The following is a 13,308-nucleotide window of genomic DNA, read 5'->3' on the forward strand; positions in this document are numbered from 1 at the left end:
AGCCGGGGCTGTGTCCAGCACGAGGGATGCAGCGTGGGAGGCGGGGGAGGGAGATTCAGTGCCCAATGATCTGGCCGCGGGGGGTTGGGAGCCCCGAGGGGGTGACACACCGGGAGGGGGCTGGGGCAGGGCTCTGCCCGCCCAGGAATTTCCCATCATCTGTGAGACAAAGCCGAAACTTCCACCGAAACTTCCACAGCGCTCCCGTACGGCGCCCGGTGTCCCCTGCCTCACTCCGCCTCGGGGCTCCGGGGGATTGCAGGGTCCCGGAGATGGTGGTTGCGGCTCGGGGGTGTCGGGGGAGAGGTCCCCCCATCCCCCTGACCCCTCACCCTCGCAGGTAGCTCCGGAGGCTGCGCGGGGGCGTACAGGACGGAGGAGCCCGATGTCGGGGTGCGGGAGGACGGGGGCCCCGTGCGGCTAGCGGGGGTGGGCAGGGCGCTCGCCGTACCCCCCCGAGATGCTGGTTCTCCCCGGAGTGCCGCTGGCCAGCCAGACCCTGCCCCAGTTGCCGCAGAGAGCAGGCGCTCACCGCAGGTAACGCTGCCCCGCGTGTCCCCCACCCCTGCTGCCCCAGCCGGCTGTGTCCTCACTCACCCCCATCCCACAGGAGCTGCCCAGGGCTCGCGCTGCTCTCAGGAGGCAGAAGAGGGACTGGGTGATCCCCCCCATCAAGGTTCCTGAGAATGAGAGGGGCCCCTTCCCCAAAAAGCTGGTTCAGGTATGACCCTGGTCAGTCTGGGCTGGGGCTTTGGGCACGGAGGTGGGTGCTGGGGGATGCTGACCCCATCCCCTTGGTCTGTGTCTCCTCCCAGATCAAATCCAACCGGGACAGAGACACCAAGATCTTCTACAGCATCACAGGGCAGGGAGCAGATGCCCCCCCCGAGGGCATCTTCACCATTGAGAAGGAGTCGGGCTGGATGAAAGTGACGCAGCCGCTGGACCGCGAGCACATCGACAAGTACCACGTAGGTCCTTGCCTGGGGACACCAGGGGGATGTTGGGGTGCTCTGCCAGGCCCCCCACTCACACCCCACCCCGCAGCTCTTCTCCCACGCTGTGTCCGAGAACGGGAAGCCAGTGGAGGAGCCGATGGAGATCATCGTGACGGTGACAGACCAGAATGACAACAAGCCCCAGTTCACGCAGGAGGTGTTCAGGGGCTCTGTGCCAGAGGGAGCTCTGCCAGGTAGGACCCCGTGCCTTGGGGAAGCTCTGCATCCCAGCAGCCGTGTTCCTGGGGCACAGCCGGGGCACTGAGCCCCCCAGCATCCCCACTTACCTGCACATCCACATCCCCAGGCACCTCCATCATGCAGGTGACAGCCACGGATGCGGACGATGCAGTGGAGACCTACAATGGTGTCATCGCCTACTCCATCCTCAGCCAGGAGCCACGGGAGCCCCATCCCCAGATGTTCACTGTCAACCGGGCCACTGGCACCCTCAGCGTGATTGCCAGCGGCCTCGACCGGGAGGTGGGCTCTGCAGCACCGTGGGGCAGGGGTCCCAGCCCCAAGCAGGGGCTGACACAGTGTCTGTCCGTCTGTCCACCACAGCGTGTGCGGGAATACACACTGACCGTGCAGGCAGCTGACCTGGATGGGGACGGACTGACCACCACAGCGCTGGCCGTCATCGAGATCGCCGATGTCAATGACAACGCCCCCGAGTTTGACCCCAAAATGGTAATGTGTGCCCCCCTGCTGGGTGTGACTCTCCCTGGTGCCCGCTGGGCCGTGGTGCTGATGGTGCCCCTGACCCACAGTACGAGGCGGCCGTGCCGGAGAACGTGGCCGGGCGGGAGGTGGCCCGGCTGGCTGTCACCGACCTGGACGAGCCCGGCACGCCGGCGTGGCGAGCTGTCTACTCCATCCTGCGTGGCAATGACGGGGGTGCCTTTGCCATCACCACCGACCCTGCCACCAACGAGGGCATCCTCCGCACCGCCAAGGTCTGTGCCACCCCGTGCCACCCCATTGCTGCCCAGGGGGAGTCCTGCCTGTCCCACTCTCACTGCCCGTGTCTCCCCCTCTCCCAGGGTCTGGACTATGAGGCCAAGCAGCAGTTCGTGCTCCACGTGGCCGTGGCCAACGAGGTCCCCTTCGTCGTGAAGCTGCCGATGGCCACTGCGACGGTGACGGTCACTGTGGAGGATGTCAATGAGGCCCCGGTGTTCGTGCCGCAGGTGCAGCTGGCCACGGTGTCAGAGGATGTGCCCCCGGGGCAGACCCTCACAGCCTGCACGGCCCAGGACCCTGACAAGGCGCAGGACCAGAGGATCAAGTGAGCGGGGACAGGGTTGGAGTGGAGGTTTGGGGGGGTCTCTGCTGCCCCTCGCCACAGCACCAGCTCCCCTGTGCCCCCCAGGTATGTGGTGGGGCATGACCCAGCCGGCTGGCTGGCCGTGCACCCCGAGAATGGCCTGGTGACCGCGCGGGACCACCTGGACCGCGAGTCCCCCTTCGTCAAGAACAGCACCTACATGGCTGTGCTGCTGGCCGTGGATGATGGTGAGGGACATGAAAGGGCCCTTGTTCCCCCTCCCGCGTGAGGAGCACGTGCTGCCATCACCAGGAAACACACCCCAGCTCCAGCATGGAGCAGTGTGGGGGCTGCCTGGCCCCACCCCTGCCCAGGGCACCTCAGCCCCTGAGGTTCCTGGGTTTGGGACTGCTCTCTGCAGCATCACTACTCACTGTTCCCAGCCTTGCCCAGACGGCGGCGGCGAGGAGGACGATTAGGGACCCCCAGCCCGCTGCTGTCCCTGCCTTATTGCTGCTTTCGTGCCTTGGGGGTTCCCCCTGCCGTGCCCCCCACCCCAGCGCGGCCCCCTCGCCTCCTCGCCTGCGTTTTTGTGGTTATTATCTATTTTTTAAGGTATGGAATGATGGCGTGTGATGCTGCGGACAAGGGGAAGGGAGCTGGGTCAGTTTTAATAAAGGATTTGGTTTTTTTAGATGTTCCAGGCTCTGTGTCACTTTGTGCCCTGGAGACTGGCGCTGGCCCCAGCCCTGCAGTGACCCCTCCCCAGCCCTGTCCCCCCTTGCCCAGCACAGTGTGGAACCTGTGGCACAGCAGCAGTGCCACCCATGCAGGGGCAGTTCTCATGTCCCCCATAGGGCACTGACCACCAGTCTGTCCTTCATGGGAGTGACACTGGTGGCATTGGGCATTCCTGGTGCTAAATCCCTCCTGGCCCGGGCTGCCAGAGTCTGCTGCCACCCCAGCCCCCTGAGATGACCATGAGTGCTAGCATGGGTTGGCACAGCAGCCTCTGGCCCTGGCAGCACCCCACGTTCTGGGGGTCTCCCACTGGCTCCAGGATCAGCTCCTGACACATGGGATGGGGGCAGATGATGGTACTGGGGGTCCCTGGGGTCCCCTTCCCTAGGGTGCCCTTCCCCAGCTGTGCTGTGCTTTGGGACAGAAGGGTATAGGGGAAGCCGGGGGCTGCAGCATCCTGAGGGGCTCTTCCCACTCGAGGGGTCCCTGGTGTGACGTTTGTCCCCTGCTGCAGAGCTGGGATCTGGTGCCGTGGTGTGGGGGCACCCTGGGGTGCTCCTGGCTCCTGTCGCCCAACAACACCCCCTGCTGCCACTGCCCTGGATAGGAGAGGCACGGAAAGCACGAGGGCTGTGCGGCTGGGGCTGGGAATATCAGAGGCACGGGGAGCCGGGGGGACCCGGGACGGGCAGAGCACCAGGGGTGTTGAGAGTACCGGGGGCTGGCGGAGCACTGGGGGTACCACGGTACCGGGGACCGTGGGAGAAGTACCGCACCCGTACCGTGGGGGGTTCCGGGATACCGGGCGTCGGAGGTACCGGGAATACCGGGGTTCCGGGTGCGGGCGGGGAGGGCCCGCCTCCCGTCGGGGCGGGACGGGGCGGTTCTCGGCGGGGTCGACACCTGCGAGGAGGGATCGGGAGGGGACCGGACGCACCTGCGACTTCGTGGCGGCAGCGCCCGATCCCTCCGGCACCAACCGGCACCGGCAGCGGCTCCGGCCATGGGGCGGCGGGCGGGCTGCTCGGTCCCGCTCTGCCTCCTCGTGCTCCTGCTCCAGGTGAGCCACGGAACGGGGCGGCAGGACCCCGCCGAGACCCTGCCCGGGGCGGCGGGACCTCGCTCGGGACCCTGCCCGGTGCTAACGTCTCTGTCCGGGCAGAGCGGGCAGCGGCTGTGCCAGCGGGCAGCGTCGTGCCAGCCCGGCTTCGCCGCCGAGACCTTCGCCCTGACGGCGCCGCGGGACAGCGTGGCGGCGGGACGGGCACTGGGACGGGGTAAGGACACGGGGACAAGCGGCTGTGGGGGACAGGGTGGCTGTGAGGATGGGGACGGGCCTACGGGTACAGGGTGTGTGGGACAGGGGTGGGCAGTGGGGGGTATAAAGCCGTGGCTCCGTGCCCGAGAGGTGCTGGCGTGGCCGCGGGGATGGGGCCGTGGGGACAGCGCTGTGGCAGCGGGGGTGGCACTATGGCGGTGGGGACAGGCTTGCTGTGGCGGCGGGTGGCACGGGGGACAGAGCCTGGTGTGTCCACACGCAGCGGTGGGGCAGCGCTGCTGGTCCCAGCGCGAGCAGCAGCCGGGGGTGCTGGACCGGGGGCCGGTCCCGGCGCGGGGGCAGCGGCAGCCGCTCCCCGGGGTGCGCCGGCGCGGGCGGCGCTGACTCAGGCACCGCAGACCTGTCGGGGCCGGCAGGCTGGGGTGTGGGGCACGCAGGCGCCTGCCCTGCCCCGTGCCTCACCTGGCACCCCGGGTTCACCAGGGTGAGCCCCCTTTGGACCCAGTGTGTAGGGCCCCAGAGCAGCTCTTGGCATGGGGATGGGCACCAGGATGGGCTCCTGGGATTTTGGGGACGTCGGTGTCCCACGATGTTGGCACTAAAGCCCAGTTCTGGCGTGGCAAGGGGGCACTGGGGACCCATGTGCTGGGGACCTGCTGCCACTTTGGGGTCCCCAAAAGGGACTCCGTGGGCTCTGGGGCTGTGTGCTGTGGCTGTCACCATCTGCACCAGTTCATGGCTGAGAGCGGTGCTGGCGCCCCAGTGTGTGTGCAAGGGTGGGCACAGGGCCGAGGGGTACTGAGCACCCAGTGCAGCACCAAGGCTCCCAAACATCCTCGGCTCTGTAACGGCTTCGCCTGGGAGAGCCAGGAATCGGACCCTGCCCCATATCCCAGAAATTGTGTTTGTTTGCCTTGTGGTTGATCATTAACGCGCACAAACCGATGTCCATCAGGGCTGGGCCTGATACCAGGGTGACGGGCAGGCCTGTGACTTTCCTGCAGCACTGAGACCTGCTGGAAATCCTCTGTTCTGGCACCAGCACTTTCAGTTTTGGGTTCCGGGCACAGTCAGGGCGTGGGAGGAAGGAAGGGACCATCTGCCCTTGAGGCGTGTGTGGCACCCAGTGATTCACAGCTGTGCCACGGCAATGCCAGCCATGGGGTGGCCGATGCCAGGTGGATGCCAGGCCATGCTGGGCCACAGAGCACCCCAAAGCTTGTGGCGAGGCTGAGGAGCCGGCCTGTAATTAGCTTGATGAGTTGAGCGCGGTGTTTTCCCTCCAACAAGCCCAGACAGGCCCCGCGCGGCACCGGGACGGCGAACAACAACACCTGCGTGGGGGCTGCGGCATGGCCAGGGCTCTGTCCGTGGGTCGGGGGGCTCTGGGGTGGGGGGGACGTGGTGGGGGCTGGGACAGTGCCCGTCAGTCCTGGGTGGAGAAACCTCGAGAGTCTGAAGTCACAGCGAAACTGGGGTGACGTCAGTGGGATGTGTCACCCGTGGCACCTTCACCCCGGGGAGAGCCCCCTGCCCTGGCACAGCTGCAGCACACGGGGTGGTGGCACTGCAGGGATGGGGACACCCTGCTCTGCCTGTGCCCAGCTCCACTGAGACCTCACAGGACATGAGGTGGCTTTGGGGGGCTGCCCTGATCCCCTGTGTGGGGTCTCAGCCCCACACCCTTTTTGGTTGTACCAGTCTGGTTGTCCCAGTGTCCTGCAGGTGGTGGTGGTGGGGGGCTGAAGTGGGGCATCCCCCTTGTAGGACTCTCTGAGCTCTCTTTTTCTCCCACCCCCATCATTCCAAGGAGAGGCCCCCCCGCTCCATCCCCCAGCTCCCAGCCCCGGGGAGAGGAGGGCTGGGGCCAGCCCTCCTTCAGCCAAGCTGGAAAAACAGGTTGTGCACAGCCAGGTGGGAAGGGGGGGAGTTGGAAAGGGGGAGAGCGGGAAGGGGGGGGCGGGTTCTGAGCACCGTTCCCGAACCCCGTGCGGGCTGAGCACCGAGCGCTCACGGCACCAGCGTGGGGCTGGGGGCGCCGTGCCGCCCCTCGCTGCACCCCCGGGCCCCGGGCCAGGGCCGAGCGCTGCGGCTGCGCCCGCGGCTGCCTCTCCTTCCCCGCCTGCCCCGGCACGTTCCTGCCCAGCCGGCCCCACCGGCTCCGCCAGCCCGGCCGGGGGTCCCGCCGCGGGGCTGAGCAGGGCTGGCATCGCGCCGGCGGCTCCTCCTGGCCGTGTCGGGGGCACCACGGTGGGCAGGGAGCAGCGATTGCTCCCCCCTCCATCCCACAGGCACCCCGGATTCCTGGGCTGCTCGTGGGCTGACGTAACCCCCGGCCCCGTTCCATTCCATTCCGTTCCGTTCCGTTCGGCGCTGCCTCCCGCCCGCCTGGCACGGCCGCTTGCCGAGGCGCGGGTCACGCCGGGGCGATGGTGGCAGCGCTGGCTGCGGAGCCTGGGGGCCGCTGGCTCCAGCATCTCTCTCCCAGACAAAGGGGGTTTGTTCGGGAGCGCGGCCCCGCTCATGTGATGCCCGCTGACCGCTGCCTCGTGGCGGCCCAGCTCTGCTGCGCCCAGCCGGTGCCCAGCGAGTGACACCGGACCCCCGCCTGCCCGCTGGCCCTGGGGTTGGGGGTCCCGGAGGTCCCTGGGCAGGTTGAGGGGCCTGGCTGCCAGGGCACTGGGTGCCAGTGTCAGTGGATGACTGCTGCCCTTGTTTTTATTGGAAAAGCAGCTGGAGAAGCATGGGGACAGTGGTGCTGACATGCCATGCTTGGGGACATGCTGTGCCACAGGGAAACACCCATCTGGGGATGTGCCATGCCACACAAGGTGCTGGGGACTGGGACATGCTGTGCCACAGGGAAACACCCATCCCCCCACATGGGGATGTGCCATGCCATACATGGTGCTGGGGACTGGGACATGCTGTGCCAGGTGCCACTTGCCCCACTGTCAGTGTCTGGCAGGGATTCTGTGGCACGGTAGTCCTGCCATGTCCCATCCTGGACCAAAGCCAGGGCAGGGATGCACCATGTGTTGTGCCCGGGATGGAATCCTGGCAGGGCGGCTGTCACTGTGTGTGGAGCATCCCCACCACTGCTGTGACCCCACACCCTAGGAGTGGGGCTGTGCTGTGTGTGCCCATGTCCCCAGAACCCTCTGCCACTCCGTCCCCTGTCCCCAGTGAGCTTTCAGGACTGTGGCGAGTCGCGCCGTGCCGCCTTCCTCCCGGATGACACGCGCTTCAAGGTGAGCAGGGATGGCATTGTCTCTGCCACCCGGCCCCTGCAGCTCCAGCAGCGGGACATCACCTTCGCTGTGCACACCTGGGACACCACGGGCAAGAAGCATTCGGCCAAGGTGACCCTGCGCCCCCGGCGGCAGCAGCACCGGCACCACGAGCGCATGCAGCAGGTAAAGCACAGAGCCACTCCCTGGGGTCACAGCAGTCCTGTCCCTGCTGCAGAGGGCTCAGCAAGGTGCTGGCACTGACAGAGCCACTGTCCCAACAGGGCACAGTGCCGGACGTGCTGATCTTCCCGGAGCATGGACACGGCCTCCGGCGGCAGAAGAGGGACTGGGTCATCCCCCCTATCAACTGCCCTGAGAATGAGCCGGGACCCTTCCCCAAGAAGCTGGTCCAGGTGGGTGTCCCCACAGGGACCAGGCAGGGTCCAGGGGCGTCCCCAGAGGGCTGGGATATGTCCCCACTGGCTTATTCCTCCCTCTCTGCCAGATCAAATCCAACAAGGACAAGGAGACCAAGGTTTTCTACAGCATCACGGGGCAGGGAGCGGATACCATCCCCGTGGGTGTCTTCATCATCGAGCGGGAGACGGGGTGGCTGGAGGTGACAAAACCCCTGGACCGGGAGGAGAAGGACAAATACGTGGTGAGTGAGGGGACATCTGTGGCGGGACAGGGGCAGTCCTGGGCACTGCACACACACTGACTGTGCCCTTGCAGCTCTACTCCCACGCCGTGTCGGCCAACGGGCAGCCCGTGGAAGACCCCATGGAGATCATCATCACCGTCACTGACCAGAACGACAACCGGCCCGTCTTCACCCAGCAAGTCTTCGTCGGCTACATTGAGGAGAACGCAAAGCCAGGTACGCGGGGGACTCTGAGCCGGGACCACGCAGACCCTGAGCACGAGCAGTGCCAGGTGTCCGGTGGATTCTGTCCCACCACTAAAGTCTCCCTGGCTTGTCCCCATGTCCAGGCACATCTGTGATGACCGTGAACGCTACGGATGCAGATGATGCGATCAATGTGAACAACGGCATCATCGGCTACTCCATCCTCAGCGAGGAGCCCAAGGGTGCCCAGCGCATGTTCACCATCAATGCCGAGAAGGGCATCATCAGTGTCATTGGCACAGGACTGGATCGGGAGGTGGGCACCTTGCCACCGCCCAAGGGAACCTGTGGCTACTCCACAGTGGGATGTGCCATGGGGAGAAGGGGATACTGCAGCCCTGGGGTCCATCTGGTTTTGGGATGTGGCATCCTGGAGTCACTGTCCCTGGCTGTAGGGGTGTCTACAGCCTTAAGCCCACCAGGAGCCATGCTGGGGACACTCAAAGAACTTTGCTGAGCCCTGGAGTGGGTACAGTGCCAGCCCCCCTTGGGTGGGCAGTTGGGACATCGGCTGCCTGTGTGCCAGCAGGAGACAGCGAGGCCGGAGAAGGGTGGAGGAGCAGGCAGGTGATGCCTGGAGGAGGGGAACACCCCAGTCCCCACCCCAGCCCTTACTGGGATGATTTTTCTCTGCAGACCACTCCCAACTACACGCTGATCATCCAGGCTGCAGACCAGGAAGGCACTGGCCTGACCAACACTGCCACTGCCATCATCAAAGTCACTGATGCCAATGACAACCCTCCCGTCTTCGACCCCTCCACGGTACCACCCAGCCCCAGCTGCTGCCCTCCCCGGGCATCGTGGCACAAGCCCCCACCTGGGGTGCCTGGGGCCACACAGGTGACTGTCCCTGTCCCATCTTGCAGTATGAGGAGGCAGTGGACGAGAACGAGGTGGGGGTGCTGGTGGCCCGGCTGCATGTGACAGACCAGGACCTGCCAGGCTCCCCGGCCTGGCGCGCCGTCTACCGCATCCAGAGCGGGGACCCACAGGGCAACTTCGAGATCACCACTGACCCCAAAACCAACGATGGGCTCCTGAAAACTGCCAGGGTGGGTCCTGCTGCCGCACGGCTGCCTCAGCACCAGCTGACTCCCTGCTGGCACTACCTGGCTTCTCTCCCACCCCCAGGGCCTGGATTATGAGACCCAGAACCGGTACAAGCTCGTGGTGTCAGTGCAGAACGAGGTCCCCTTCACCGTGGCCCTGAATCCTGCCACAGCCAATGTCCTGGTGGTGGTCAGGGACGTGAATGAAGCCCCGATCTTCATACCCCCAGTGAAGCAGGTGGAGGTGATGGAGGATGTGCCAGTGGGATACCAGGTCACCTCCTACACAGCCCAGGACCCCGACAAGGACCAGAGACAGAAAATCACGTGAGTGGAGGGTGATAGCAGCAGGGGCTTTGCTGGGGTGTCTGAGGGGCTGCGCTGCGCCGTGTGCCCCTTTCTCTCCCCCTGCTGACCCCTGGCTGCCCCCAGGTATCGCATGGGCAGCGACCCTGCAGGGTGGTTGGCCATTGACCCTGAGAACGGCATCGTCACGGCAGCCCATCCACTGGACCGGGAGTCAGCACATGCCATCAACAGCACCTACAAGGCCATCGTCCTGGCCGTGGACAATGGTGAGGGTCCCAGCTGCTGCCCCCATACCCATCTCCATGTCCCCCCATGGGGTGCAGGCCCCTCCCTGGCTGCCTCACTGACTCTTAGTCCCACAGGGTCACCAAACTACGGCACCGGCACGGGGACGCTGCTCCTCCTGCTTCAGGATGTGAACGACAACGGGCCCGTGCCGGAGCCCCGCAGCTTCGACATCTGCAACCGGCAGCCCGAGGAGCAGACGCTGAAGATCATCGACAAGGACCTGCCTCCCAACACCCACCCCTTCAAGGCAGAGCTGATGCACGGCTCCGGCAGCAACTGGACTGCCAGCATGGTGCAACCAGGTGGGTGCCACCTGCTCTGGTGCTGGGCCCTGCAGTGAGCACTAGGCTGGGGACCTGCCACGGGGCAAAGTCCTGTGCCAGTGCCAAGGGCGTTCCCAGAACTGGGAAAGGGGCTGGAGCACCAGGAGTGGCTGAGGGAGGCTCAGGAGGAACCTTCTCACTCTCCACAACTTACTGGCAAGAGGGTGCAGCCAGGTGAGGGTTAGGATCTGCTCCTAAGATACAGGACAAGGGGAAACAACCTTGAGTTGTGGCAGGAGAGATTTAGGTTGGATATTGGGGAAAATTCATTCAAGGAAAAGGTGCTCAGGCATTGGAAGAGGCTGCCCAGGGCAGTGGTGGAGTCCCCATCCCTAGAGGGATTTAAGAGCTGCATAAATGTGGCACTTGGGGAGGTGAGCCGGTGGTGGCCTTGGCAGTGCTGGGGCATGGCTGGACTCCGTAATCTTGGAGACCTTTTCCAACCCAAATGATTCTGTGGTTCACCAAGACGAGGTGAAGCTGAGCATGAAGAAGGAGCTGGAGCCGGGCGAGTACAGCATCTTCCTGAAGCTGCTGGATGCGCAGGGCAAGGATCAGATCACGGCAGTGCGAGCCCAGGTGTGCAGCTGCGAGGGGCCAGCCAAGAACTGCGAGCGGCGAGCGTACATCTCCGGTGGCATGGGCGTGCCCGCCATCCTGGGCATCCTGGGGGGCATCCTGGCGCTGCTCAGTGAGTACCGGGGGACGAGGATGGGAGGGACAGAGTGCGGGTCACCCTCTCCCTGCTGCCCTGACACCCCCTCCCTGTGCCTGCAGTCCTCCTGCTGCTGCTGCTGCTCTTCGTGAGGAGGAGGAAGGTGGTGAAGGAACCACTGCTCCCCCCCGAGGATGACATGAGGGACAATGTGTACCACTACGACGAGGAGGGCGGTGGCGAGGAGGACCAGGTGGGATGGCTGTTCTTGCTGGACCCTGCCCGCCAAGTGGTGGTGGCACTGCCCCTGGTTGTCCCTCGAGCCTTGACTCCTCCTGTCCCTCCAGGACTACGACCTGAGCCAGCTGCACCGGGGGCTGGACGCCCGGCCCGAGGTGATCCGCAACGACGTGGCCCCTCCGCTCATGGCGGCCCCGCAGTACCGGCCCCGCCCCGCCAACCCCGACGAGATCGGCAACTTCATCGACGAGGTGAGTGCTGGCCTGGAGAGCCCGGGGGGGGTGACAGCGCGGGGGACGCCGGTGCTGACCCCCCTGTCCCCCCAGAACCTGAAGGCGGCCGACACGGACCCCACGGCCCCGCCCTACGACTCGCTGCTGGTGTTCGACTACGAGGGCAGCGGCTCGGAGGCCACCTCGCTCAGCTCCCTCAACTCCTCGGCCTCCGACGGCGACCAGGACTACGACTACCTCAACGACTGGGGCGGCCGCTTCCGCAAGCTGGCCGAGCTCTACGGCGGCGGCGAGGAGGACGATTAGGGACCCCCAGCCCGCTGCTGTCCCTGCCTCATTTCACCTCTCTGGACTCACATCGGTCTCTGTCCGGCGTGGCCAAAGCCCCTCCAACACCTCCTGAACCCTGTGCCCGTGTCTCCCTCACTGAGAAAAGCTCAGGCTCGCTGGGGATGGGGGGGTTTTGGGGCAGTCTGGGTGTTTCCTGGCCCCCTTGGCTCCAGGGCATGGAAGAGTTTAGTCCGTTCCCTATCCTGGGACTGAGGTGATCACAGCTGTGAGGGGCAGGATCAGGTCCTTCTTCCCTTTTCCATGAGGGGAACAAGGGTTTCTCTGGCGCTCTCCAAAATACCTCATGCTGCCAGCCCCACACAGGCTCAGACCGTGAACCTAGTGATGGAGAAGTGCAATGAGGTACTTGATCAACACAGACCAAAGATGCACCATCATCATAGAGAATTGTATTTACTTGAGAGAATTGTATTTACATAGAGAATTGTATGTACAGCCAGATTTCTATTTTTCTGTACCCTCGATTATGGTTTGATTTCCTCCTATGTTGTGCCAGGTGTAATTAGTGTGCAGTCATTGAAAGGTGCTTTCCAAAAATCAAAGGGCTTTCCCAAAATCCTGACCTCTGTGTTTAGCTGTTGTCACGGTTTGTATTTTTTATCATGGGAAAAGGGTCTGACGCGAGCTGGGAAACCAGCAGTGGCCAAGTGTTGATTGCATGGTTTTTATATAAAATTGAAATAATAAATTGTTTTAAGAAAATCAGACCACATTTCTGTGCGTGAGGCTCTGTCGGTGCTCGAAGCCTTTACCTGCTCTGCAGGTGTGGCCGTGGCCCCCTCCGCAGGGAAAGCAGAATTATAGAAGAGTTAAGAGTTTGAAGCGACCTTACGGATAATCCAACTCCATCCACCATGGGCAGGGCCACCTCCCACTGTCCCCAGTGCTCCCAGTGTCCAGCCCGGCCTTGGGCACTGCCAGGGATCCAAGGGCAGCCACAGCTGCTCTGGGCCACTGCCAGGGCCTCATCGCTGTCGAGTGAGCAGGATTCCTTGCCACCAGCGCACCCACCCTGTGCCGCGGCAGTGGAAGCCGTTTTCCTTGTCCTGTCCCTCACTCTTGTCCCCAGTGCCATCCCCGCCCTCAGGCGCTCCCTCCTCCCGTCCCCGACCTCCCCAAGATGGCGGCAGCCGCGCGGCCCCGCCCCCCGCGCGCCCTCCCCGCCCCTTCCCCTGACCCCGCAGCATGGCGGCGCTGCCCGACAGCGCTCCCGACATGGCGGGCGGCGCGCAGCCGGGCCCGGAGCCGGCCCGCGTGGTGGAAGCGCTGGAGCTGCTGCTGGGGCCGCCCAGTGATGGCGGCAGCGCTGCCGAGCCCGGCCGGGAGCCCGCCCTGTGCCCGGAGACGCTGCGCAGGAACGCGCTGGCGCTGGAGGAGCGGCTGTCAGGGGCAGCGGGCTGGGCCGCGCTGCGCGAGCTCCGGGCGG

General features: G+C 65.0%; 2 protein-coding genes across 2 annotated transcripts in view; both read left to right on the forward strand.

The window, feature by feature from the left end:
- Positions 1-3,938: 3,938 nt before the first annotated feature.
- On the forward strand, positions 3,939-11,846 carry LOC121333869 (cadherin-1-like). The gene is made up of 16 exons (XM_041400635.1): positions 3,939-4,069; positions 4,172-4,286; positions 7,475-7,704; positions 7,803-7,934; positions 8,027-8,182; positions 8,257-8,401; positions 8,515-8,687; positions 9,068-9,196; positions 9,301-9,486; positions 9,566-9,810; positions 9,916-10,058; positions 10,155-10,382; positions 10,873-11,094; positions 11,181-11,311; positions 11,406-11,549; positions 11,625-11,846. The coding sequence occupies exons 1-16, from the start codon at positions 4,013-4,015 to the stop codon at positions 11,835-11,837; spliced, it is 2,649 nt and encodes an 882-aa protein (XP_041256569.1). The 5' UTR covers positions 3,939-4,012; the 3' UTR covers positions 11,838-11,846.
- Positions 11,847-13,067: 1,221 nt separating this feature from the next.
- Positions 13,068-13,308, forward strand: part of TANGO6 (transport and golgi organization 6 homolog) — a 20,105-nt gene continuing 19,864 nt past the window's right edge. The window contains exon 1 of the mRNA XM_041400884.1: positions 13,068-13,264. Within this exon, the coding sequence (XP_041256818.1) occupies positions 13,068-13,264 (197 nt within the window). The remainder of the gene's footprint in view (positions 13,265-13,308) is intronic.

This window comes from Onychostruthus taczanowskii, unplaced genomic scaffold, assembly GCF_017590055.1.
Source record: "Onychostruthus taczanowskii isolate IOZ18803 unplaced genomic scaffold, ASM1759005v1 scaffold18, whole genome shotgun sequence".
Lineage (NCBI taxonomy): Eukaryota > Metazoa > Chordata > Aves > Passeriformes > Passeridae > Onychostruthus > Onychostruthus taczanowskii.